Below are 11,448 nucleotides of genomic sequence, written 5' to 3'. Positions count from 1 at the left end.
ATTTTTTTGCCACTAAAAAACAGCTTATTTTAAAACTGAACAAGAAATCCTAAATCCCCTCTGAAAAAGTCTTGGTAACTCATTTATCAATAAAATGAAACCATAAATTTGAATGTAGCTCTATCCATTATTCAGATTTCGTCGTCGAAAAGATGGGAAATTTGGGGCATTTTTAGGCATAAAACACCTTGTTCTTATATGAAAAGATAAAAAAACAGAAAACTTGCCATGTATTTTTTTCTCACATTAATCCCAGTGATCTACAACAAAAGTTTCAAATTGATATCTGTAAATATACATTTTTTCCCTATTCACCTGCAGTGTCTCGCCTTAAAAGAGTCAAAATGGCACAAAACAAAAAGTTACAAAAACACACAAAAGAGGTGACGAAAGGGTGATGAAAAAGCAAAAAAAAAAAAAAAAAAAAAAAGCGCTTTTAAATTTGGGTAAAGCCGAGCTGAAAAAAAATGTGTTCGGTTAAAGTGGGGGGTTAAGAGGTTTGAACTCTAAGGGTGGGTTTTGAAGTGGGCGGGGCTTACACGTACACACTCACACAGCACCAGCACAACATAGGAAATGTACAATGGACTAAGGAGTACAGGGAAATCCTTCAGTCAGTCATCTTTAACATAATTTAAGCATTTAAAAAACAAAAAAACACGACTTTTACACAGTTTTAAATATGCCCCCTTGAGCTCAGTACAAAAATATAGGCCTTGCATCAGTCAGCAGATTCTCCACAGACACTAAATCCTTCCTGGAAGCTTCTCAGACGCTCCATTTGGGACGTGTTGAATGTAGACGATGTGGTCGGTGCATTCTCCCAGCCAGCAGATGGCGCCTCCGGTCCGCGTTCCCCTCTGCTTTGTGTTGACTCTCCTCGCATACATTTGGGAATGCAGCACACCCATATAAGTGTCTCTTTTTTTTTTTTTTACATACGGATGTGCCCCGGAACGTAGTCCACAGTCATTTTTAAGTCCCGTTTTCCGAGTGAAATCCCATGCTATGACTTATCCCCTTGAAGAACCTGAGTAGGAGAAGACAGATTTTAGTTTGGTCACTAACCACAGTCAACATGTTTACGTGCACAAACGGATTACTGCCATACCCCCGTTTATTATGACCTCTAAATGGCAGGAAAAGCTCTGCACGATTACTTTTGTTTTTGTAAATAAATGATTCTCTTTTACATGTTAGTCATGGGCTGGATAACACCGGGTTTCATTAGTCATTTCTATGTGACTATTTGTGACTATTTGTGCCTCCTGGTCGCCTCCCGCGGGAGGTGTTCCAGGCATGTCCTAGTGGGACAAGGCCTCGTGGAAGACCCAGGACACGCTGGTGGGACTATGTCTCTGAGCTGGCCTGGTGTCGCCTCGGGGTCCCCCCAGAACAGCTGGAGGAGGTGTGTGTGGATCGGGAAGTTTGGGCATCTCTGCTGAGACTAGGGCTGTGCAATTAATCAAAATTCGATTACGATTTCGATTACAACAGTAAACGATTACAAAATTAGCATAATCGCAAAAAATCGATTTTAATTTTTTTTTCTTCAATTTTTTTATTTTTTTTTCAAATTTTTTTTTTCAAATTTTTTTTTTTTTCCTAATTTTTAATTTTTGGATTTTTGTCATTTTTTGCTGGATTTTTGTCTTTTTTCTGATGGATTTTTGTCTTTTTTTTGCTGGATTGTTGCCTTTTTTTTTGATGGATTTTTGTAACTTTTTTGATGGATTTTTGTCACTTTCTTGATGGATTTTTGTCACTTTCTTGATGGATTTTTGTCTTTTTTGATGGATTTTTGTAACTTTTTTGATGGATTTTTGTAACTTTTTTGATGGATTTTTGTCACTTTTTTGATTGATTTTTGTCACTTTTTTATGGATTTTTGTCACTTTTTTGATGGATTTTGGCACTTTTTTGATGGATTTTTTTAAAGGCAACAAATAATCGTTTGAATAATCGTGATTTCAATTATGACAAAAATAATCGTGATTATTATTTTTTCAATAATCGAGCAGCCCTAGCTGAGACTGCTGCCCCCGCGACCCAGCCCCGGATAAAGCGGAAGAAAATGGATGGATGGATATTTGCTTGCACTGGGCCAAACTAAATAGAGAATTACCAACATTACTAACATTGTGCCCAGTAAACTGTACAAAACACTGTATGAATAATAATAAATTACCTCAAGTAAATGTAACTTTTTGAATAAATTGTAATTTTAACATACATTACTTTTCACTTTTACTAGAGTACAATTATAATGAAGTACCACACTGCCTTTGCCCTGCCCAATCAGCTCTAGGAAGCTAAGCAGGGAAGGGCCTGGTCGATACTTGGATGGGAGACCGTTTGGGAACAGGAAGCCTAGCATGTAGTGAGTGAGTGGTCGGAGGGGCCGAGATTGGCACAGACTGGTTGGCCTTGCTTCCATCAGTCTACCCCAGGGCAGCTGTGGCTACAACAGTAGCTCACCACCACCGAGTATTGAGTGAATGAATAATGACGACAGTGTAGCGCTTTGAGAAACTTGGTGATACAGCCTTGTAAAGCACAATACAAGTGTAAGGCGTTATTATTATTATGAAGTATCTGAACTCTTACTTGAGTAACACTTCATTTTGATTGATGAAATGTATGCAGATCGTCTCGTGCTCCTTGTTAGTCAGAATTACTTGAGTTTTTCTGTATTTACTTGGAATTTTCTTCACGATTTCCACATAATAATTGTTTTGTTTCACACAATCTATGGCATCATTGAAAATAAATCACACTTTTTCGCTCAAATTTTTCTCCAAGTACTTTTTCTACTTGAGTAATAGTTTGGGTCACTACTTTTTACTTGTACTGGAGTAAAATTATTTAGTCGAGCCACTTGCGCATCTTTGAGTAATCTTTGAATATTCTCCAGTGGCTGTTCTCTGGAGAAACGACTATAACCAAACAGTGCGTTGGAAAAACCTGTGTAAACGTAGTGAGTTCTGGCTGCTGCTCCTGGCGATGCTTACCTACCTGGTTGCGGGCTTTGTGGGACTTCTGCATGAGCACCCTCCACTGGTCGTAGAGCTTCATGGACATGGTGCTGCACCCGTAGGCGTGTTTGCGCACCCACCCGAAGAACTGCTTCAGCTCGCGCCGCAGAGTGGAGTTGGAGTCCGCCGAGGATTTGGAGTCGCACGAGCCGGTCATGATCACTGAGAGCAGAGAGGACCATGAGCTTTATGGTCAAGAAGTTCATTTAGCCGACAGTCCTAAACTAAAATGCTTAAGTCATGCCCCTCCAGCAGATGGCGACCAAGGCGGCTGCCTGGGTCACCTACACCTGGGTCTGCCTATGCCTACGCCTGGGTCTGCCTACGCCTGGGTCTGCCTGTGCCTGGGTCTGCCTGTGCCTGGGTCTGCCTACGCCTGGGTCTGCCTACGCCTGGGTCTGCCTATGCCTGGGTCTGCCTATGCCTGGGTCTGCCTGTGCCTGGGTCTGCCTGTGCCTGGGTCTGCCTATGCCTGGGTCTGCCTGTGCCTGGGTCTGGGTCTGCCTGGGTCTGGGTCTGCCTACGCCTGGGTCTGCCTACGCCTGGGTCTGCCTATGCCTGGGTCTGCCTACGCCTGGGTCTGCCTGTGCCTGGTTCTGGGTCTGCCTGGGTCTGGGTCTGCCTACGCCTGGGTCTGCCTCTGCCTGGGTCTGCCTACGCCTGGGTCTGGGTCTGCCTACACCTGGGTCTGCCTACGCCTGGGTCTGCCTACTCCTGGGTCTGGGTCTGCCTACGCCTGGGTCTGCCTACGCCTGGGTCTGCCTACGCCTGGGTCTGCCTACGCCTGGGTCTGGGTCTGCCTATGCCTGGGTCTACCTACGCCTGGGTCTACCTACGCCTGGGTCTGCCTACGCCTGGGTCTGCCTACACCTGGGTCTGCCTACGCCTGGGTCTGCCTACGCCTGGGTCTGCCTACGCCTGGGTCTGCCTACGCCTGGGTCTGCCTACACCTGGGTCTGCCTACGCCTGGGTCTGCCTATGCCTGGGTCTGCCTACGCCTGGGTCTGCCTACGCCTGGGTCTGCCTACGCCTGGGTCTGCCTACGCCTGGGTCTGCCTACGCCTGGGTCTGCCTACGCCTGGGTCTGGGTCTGCCTACGCCTGGGTCTGGGTCTGCCTACGCCTGGGTCTGGGTCTGCCTATGCCTGGGTCTGCCTACACCTGGGTCTGGGTCTGCCTACGCCTGGGTCTGCCTACGCCTGGGTCTGGGTCTGCCTACGCCTGGGTCTGCCAACGCCTGGGTCTGGGTCTGCCTACACCTGGGTCTGGGTCTGCCTACGCCTGGGTCTGCCTACGCCTGGGTCTGCCTACGCCTGGGTCTGGGTCTGCCTACGCCTGGGTCTGGGTCTGCCTATGCCTGGGTCTGCCTACACCTGGGTCTGGGTCTGCCTACGCCTGGGTCTGCCTACACCTGGGTCTGGGTCTGCCTACACCTGGGTCTGCCTACGCCTGGGTCTGCCTATGCCTGGGTCTGCCTGTGCCTGGGTCTGCCTGTGCCTGGGTCTGCCTGTGCCTGGGTCTGCCTATGCCTGGGTCTGCCTGTGCCTGGGTCTGGGTCTGCCTGGGTCTGGGTCTGCCTACGCCTGGGTCTGCCTGTGCCTGGTTCTGGGTCTGCCTGGGTCTGGGTCTGCCTACGCCTGGGTCTGCCTCTGCCTGGGTCTGCCTACGCCTGGGTCTGGGTCTGCCTACGCCTGGGTCTGCCTACGCCTGGGTCTGCCTACTCCTGGGTCTGGGTCTGCCTACGCCTGGGTCTGCCTACGCCTGGGTCTGCCTACGCCTGGGTCTGGGTCTGCCTACGCCTGGGTCTGCCTACGCCTGGGTCTGCCTACGCCTGGGTCTGCCTATGCCTGGGTCTGCCTACACCTGGGTCTGGGTCTGCCTACGCCTGGGTCTGCCTACGCCTGGGTCTGGGTCTGCCTACGCCTGGGTCTGCCAACGCCTGGGTCTGGGTCTGCCTACACCTGGGTCTGGGTCTGCCTACGCCTGGGTCTGCCTACGCCTGGGTCTGCCTACGCCTGGGTCTGCCTACGCCTGGGTCTGGGTCTGCCTACGCCTGGGTCTGGGTCTGCCTATGCCTGGGTCTGCCTACACCTGGGTCTGGGTCTGCCTACGCCTGGGCCTGCATACACCTGGGTCTGGGTCTGCCTACACCTGGGTCTGGGTCTGCCTATGCCTGGGTCTGCTTATGCCTGGGTCTGCCTACGCCTGGGTCTGCCTACGCCTGGGTCTGCCTACACCTGGGTCTGGGTCTGCCTACACCTGGGTCTGGGTCTGCCTATGCCTGGGTCTGCTTATGCCTGGGTCTGCCTACGCCTGGGTCTGCCTACGCCTGAGTCACCTACGCCTGGGTCTGCCTACGCCTGGGTCTGCCTACGCCTGGGTCTGCCTCTGCAGAGCATTCCTGTGTGGAACCCTCTCACGTCGGAACAAAAGAAAAATAGAATAAACAAAAACAGACAGGTCAAACTTGCGGTCAGAACTGAGCTACACTGTCCACTGTGAAGTCCAGCTAACGCCTGCTCCTTTCTGCTGCTGCCTCGGAAAACCACATGATCCAAATACAGCCATAGTTTTTCTTCCGCGATCCTCTAACAGCTCCTCTGTACCGCAAGTCTCTGTTTTGGCCACGTTAGCGTAGGTTTGTGCCTGATTTTAGTCTGAACATCATCAAATTCTCTTCGCTGGCTGGTGCCAGGAACAGAGAATGCTGTGGCAAAAAAACAACTCCTGGCAGATTCTGTAGCGCCTTATGGCTTGGGTCACTGGAGCTGCTGTGCGGGGCCACAGTGAGCCATCAACATCGAGTTCAATGAGTTTTGATTGCTTGCGGGGGCTGTACCATAACCGCTCTTCAATGTGAGCCTGGCGTTAGGGCCCGCCCCCTTCGAGGTTCTGGAATATTGTCCACTCTTGTTATTGTTATTTGTTTTAACATGATGTGATCACTGTTCTCATTCCTGTCTCTGTACATAGTCTGTATATAGTGTCTCTGTATGTTTTTACTAACTCGTGTGTAACATCAACCTGCCAGGGGGTCTGCAGATGGAAATTACCCTAAGGCTATAATCTGGCATATTTACATTTGTAACAATGTTCATTAATATGTATTGTCCCTCCTTTTCAAATAAATAAATAAATATAAATTCCTATTCATTTTGTCAATATTCAGGACAAAAAATAAATAAATCAAGAGTTTTAAGAGGCTAAACCAGCCATAAAACGCACTATTGAGACAACAGTGAACTAGTACTATTTAGTAATGTTTCAAAATATTTGATATTTTCTTTCATTGAACATGTTGCCCTATGATTAGTAGTTGCCCCATAGCCTTTTAGCACCTGTTGAGCTTTTAAAGTTGCATTATGCAACTTTTTATGTGAGAAAAAGTAAATATTCGTGTGTATTTGACCTTGTAGTGACCCAGCAGCTGTAACAGTGGTCAGCATGACGCCTTTACTTTCCATCACTGTGGTCTCTAGGACACTCCAGGATCAATTCCTGAAGCGCACTACAAGGTCAAACACGCACGAATATTAATTTCACATAAAAAGTTGCATAAATCACCTTAAACCTCTTAATATCACAAATCCCCTACCCTGTGTGAAGTGCTTTGGGGGACTTGTGTCATGTGAAAAGCTTCCATTACATTAATATGCTGTTTATCCCTGTTTTTTTTTTACTATGGTCAAATGAATGGTGTTAAGATGGGACTTTGGAATCCAGATGTGGGCTTGCAATAGCCTTCTCCGCCCCTCGTCCAGACCACAATATCAACGAGACTATCGCGCTAATGAGCGAGACACAGTTGTGTGTCACTAACTGATATTCCACAAGTTGGAGTAGCCGTTTAGAATAAAGACGAGTGGAACCAATAACACGGTAAACACCTCCCTATTCAGATCAGAATAAATCCACAAGGTCATTACTTGCTGACGAAGCCTTTTGAGATGGCACAATGTCCTCCTCGGGCACTTAAACAGCCCAGGACAGATGACAGCCTAAGAACCTTTGTTCCAAGACAGAACTGCCCATCCAACAGCAGAGCAGGTAGTCAGAGCTGCGCCTCCTCCACGCGGCCTCACGCAGCAGTTCAATGTGGCCTTTTGTTATTGATTACTAAAATATTCCATCTTGAAGTCGTTTGCGTAAAGCCTATTGCTACCAAACATTACATACAAAGAATGTTTGGTTTAGGATTTACTTTGATTTATTTTGATTCGACCAGAGCCTCTGCCAAAAAGAATAGGAGGCCTGTTTTCTCATCAGGCTGATCAGGGGAATGTGGCCTGTGCCAAAGATGGAAAACAGCGCACACTGGTACCAAGCGGTGCAACGCTCTCCAGACAATGGGAAGGAACAAGGCATGTATGTTTAGTCCTACTCCCAAACTAGCATTAAAGCTAAAGCTAAAGCTAGAGCCGAGCCAGGACTAAATCTGTTCCAGGACTCATCGAAGACTACAAGAAGTATTCAAGAAATCACTAAACTTTTCTTCAACTTTCTTTTAGTAGGTTAATTTAAAAAAGTGCCAGTGGAACAAGTATCCAAGTATTCCACCATATCATTGGTCAAAGTGATGGCACCGGGGATTCTGATTAGTCGTTGAGATCAGCAAAGGGAGGGACTTAAAAGAAATATATTTATATGATGTTACTTAATTATGTCAAATTGCAGGCCCATGCGGTCAATTACACACAATTTAATGCATTTGTAAAACATTTAAATTTACAGATTATCACTTTAAAGTCCAATAATCTTAATTTGGGTAATTTTAATTTGAAAGATGTCATTGTTTTAGCAATGCACACTACAAAAAAGCAATCTAAAAATAGGTCAATTTTGCTTGAAATAAGTTTATTTGCCTTTGATTAGATAATAGTAGTAATAGTAGAAGTATTTTTGCACATAAAACAAGAAAAAATATCTCATTCCGCTTAAAATTAGATGATAAACCTAATTTTAGATAATAAATCAAATTTTACTTGAAATATGGATTTTTTTTTCTTATTTTAAAGCAGTACTAAGTAACTCCCTAGAGGCCATAAGCGCCACTGCAGGCGTCGTAGCATGTTGCGTTTTATTTTACTCATTAATTGTCCATGAGAGTAAATACTACGCTGAGAGAAAGGACAAAGGGAGAGAGGAATGTTGTACATCCAATTACACGATGGAGATGATTCTTTTTCACTCAAATTTGGCTGTAAATACTGTTTAAGTGGTGCTAGCCCGCAGTTAGCTTTGCCTGTTAGCTTCTTCTTCGTGACTCCATGAGTGTGTATTGGTGGCTCCGACCTGGTGGCAACTAAGTAGTACTTGTAATTGTGGTTTTCCGGCCAGAGACACCGGGGGAGATGAAAGACCTTAGGACTGCTTTAAGGCTCTGGCAGATTTTTCTACTTCGCAAGTCAAAATAACTCATATCAGGGTAAAATATTCTTAATTCCAGTCATTTCAACTCGTCAAGATATGACTTTTTGCAGCGTAAACAATGGCGGACCCTGGAGCGACATCATAAAGGTAAACCAAGTGTAAAACCAAACTTAAATTAAAAATTAAAACATATTTTGGTCAACTTTACATTTGTGTTATTATTTTCAAACCTATTAAATCATATTACCACATTAACGAAAGACATGTTCCTGAATGTTTCAAACAGACACTTTAGTTCCTTCTTTTAATTTTTTTTAATTTACTTTCTATTACTCACCAAAAACATCTGACGATTTTAGTAACTTTGGGTCACTACAAGGTGAAATACGCACAAATATCAACTTTTTTTTTCCATATAAAAAGTCGCATAATGCAGCTTTAAGTGCCAATGATGATAGCTGCAGTCTCATTTTAGCTTGCAAAAATATGACTTTGACTAAAAATGACGACAACACTCTTGAGTTGTGGAAATAACGGCGCTCCACTGGGTCCGAGCCCGGGCTGAGTCTAAGGACGAACTCCGTGTGTAGGATCTCACCAGACTGCGGGGTGGAGGCGGCGGTCGGGTGGCTCCACTCGCTCCAGATGCCAGCTTTGCGAGAGCCGTAGATGCCCACGGGGTTACAGCGCACCTGAACGCAACACACGCACCGCATTACAAGAGCTGGCTAATTATCTGGACACATGGACACCAGAGAGAGAGGGAGAAGACTGCAGCAAAGACGGAAAATACTTGTTGCTATGGCAGAATTAAAAACAATAGGCCCCAATGAGAAACATATTTGTGAGAAGTTAAAAAGCGCTGTCATCGAGCCACAGATCACGTATTGTTGCTGAAAGATTGGACACTGTGTCCCTTTTATTGAACAAAGATGAGTTCAATAACAACAACTTAGCTCCGCAGAAGAGGCAATTTCTCTCATGGCGGATCTAAGTGCTCGACTGCTGTACGCGTAATAAGAACTGTCTCCCACATGTTGATTTCCGCAGGACTATAAAGTAAATGTCAGGAATATTTGGAAATGTGTTTGTCAACGGCACGGTGTCCCAGATCTGCCTCCGCGGCTTCTTGAATGCTTCATTGTGTAACATAGATGCAGACGCCCACAAATGGTCATAGGTGAAGCTGCCAGAGGGAAAATACTACAACACAACTACTACTACTACTACTACAAACGCTGAATTATGGATGCATTTTCTATCAAAGAAAGATACAGACACATGGAGAGGATCGAATGGGTTCAACAGCCCACAAATACATAAATAAATAACAGGGTATGCTAGTCATAATACTAATGCTAGCTTTATGCTATATGCTAAGAGCTAGCTTTGAGTGCCACATCTTTTCACTTCTACTGGACAATCATCCCAACTTTCCAGCCATGTTTGTGTGCGCTAAACATGCTTATAGTCCGCCAGAAACATCTAAAAACAATGAGAAATTGTTTTATTTTATTTTGTTTGACCTTTATTTAACCAGCAAAGTCCCGCTAAGTTTAGGATTCTCTTTTTGAGGGGAGTCCTGGCCCCACATGGGAAAGCGGAACAAACCTAACAAACACGGGGAGAACATGCTAGCTCCACACAGAAAGGCCCCGTCCAGCCGGGAATCGAACCTGGGACCTTCTAGCTGTGAAGCACGAGCGCTAACTGGTGTGCCGATAAAGTATATGAAGATACATATAAATAAGTCACTAAATGCAAGTCCCAAGCAAGTCCAAGTCAATTGGTCATGAGGTCAAGTCAAGTCTTGCTCTAGCCGGCAGGTCTCTTCGAGTCGCAAACGTCCAGTAATGGCCTTCATTTGGGTCAAGGGTCATCCAGTGTCTTGCCGGTCAGCCAATTGGACGGTCCGGCTCAGTGCTGGTGACACTTAGTGCGAGAGGCCCTGCTTAGATGAGTTGATACGTACCTGTCTGGTCTTTGTGCGTGTGCTTAGTCACGGAAAACGACCAAAGGTGTTGTTAGCATTTGGCCTCTCCCTATGTATTCCTATGGCTCCAAACGGGTTGAAGTTAGAAGCGACCACGCTCTTCCACGGGCACAGAGACCAGACAGGTACACATCAACTCGTCTAAGCTCAGGTACGAACATATCTCAGTGTGGGAAAGCGGTGGCCTGTTCCTTTAAAGGCACTAGATTGGACACAACTCAAAAGCATGTTTTTAGTTGTTTAAAAGGTGTTTTCGGCACCTGTACTCATTCAACGTGATTTTAATTTCAAACTGGATTTCACGCCCATCCAGAAACAATCTAATTTAGACTGGAAAAGAAAATTGGCTTGTAACCTCATGCGGCTGGAGTTGATCAAAAGAACGGAGAGATGGGAGACTTACTTGAGCATATTATACAAAATACCCTGTAGTCAATCGTTTGTGTGTGGTTTGCATTTTACATGACCAAATGGGAAATGGTCAACAATAAGTCCGTGCACATTACTGTTAATGTTGAACAAAAACAATACTTTTTTGTTGCTCATTCGCTGTAAGGCCTGCAGAGTGCATGACGTTGACAAATGTAAAACCACGCTGCGTTTCATTTCACCCAAAAAAATGGGATAAACCAGCTCGTCTCCATGGAGAAGTTGCTGCTTTCCTTTGACAGCAGGTTGAGAAACGATTAGGTCCTTTTCTAAAGAGTGTTTCTCAAACTTCTTATACAAAGAATCACCTCTTAAAGGAGGGGTATTATGCAAAATCGACTTTTTCGAGCTTTCCATCATGTTATTATGTCACTCCCTCATTAAAAACATGCCTGAAGTGTTGCCTTCACGTATTTTTGAGTCATCTGTACAAACTCTGATGGCAGCCATTTTAGGGATAGGTTACGAATTTTCTTCATATTGAAGACTGTACAAGCTAAACTAGAAGCCTAGTGAACATTCTATTTTGTGTGATTGCATAATATGGTCCTAGGATCCAATTTATTGTGTTATTCAGTTGGCCCTGATGCTTTGCCAAGAATTGTTTTCTTTGAAAAGTTAA

The 11,448-nt window shown here is 45.4% G+C and overlaps 1 protein-coding gene across 2 annotated transcripts in view; it reads right to left on the bottom strand.

The window, feature by feature from the left end:
- Nucleotides 1-942: 942 nt before the first annotated feature.
- crlf1a (cytokine receptor-like factor 1a) overlaps nt 943-11,448 on the bottom strand; it is a 36,064-nt gene continuing 25,558 nt past the window's right edge. Inside the window, exons 6-8 of one of the 2 annotated variants that reach the window (XM_079573862.1) lie at nt 9,003-9,096; nt 3,012-3,197; nt 943-1,030 (exon numbers count right to left, since the gene is read on the bottom strand). In XM_079573862.1, coding sequence (XP_079429988.1) covers nt 1,014-1,030; nt 3,012-3,197; nt 9,003-9,096 — 297 coding nt within the window. In that variant the 3' untranslated portion in view covers nt 943-1,013. The remainder of the gene's footprint in view (nt 1,031-3,011; nt 3,198-9,002; nt 9,097-11,448) is intronic. The other variant, XM_079573861.1, reaches the window with a different exon arrangement.

This window comes from Gobius niger (assembly GCF_951799975.1).
Source record: "Gobius niger genome assembly, chromosome: 16".
In the NCBI taxonomy this organism is placed as follows: Eukaryota; Metazoa; Chordata; class Actinopteri; order Gobiiformes; family Gobiidae; genus Gobius; species Gobius niger.
The sequence above is the reverse complement of the archived record's forward strand: the minus strand, read 5'-3'. Positions and strand labels throughout refer to the sequence as shown.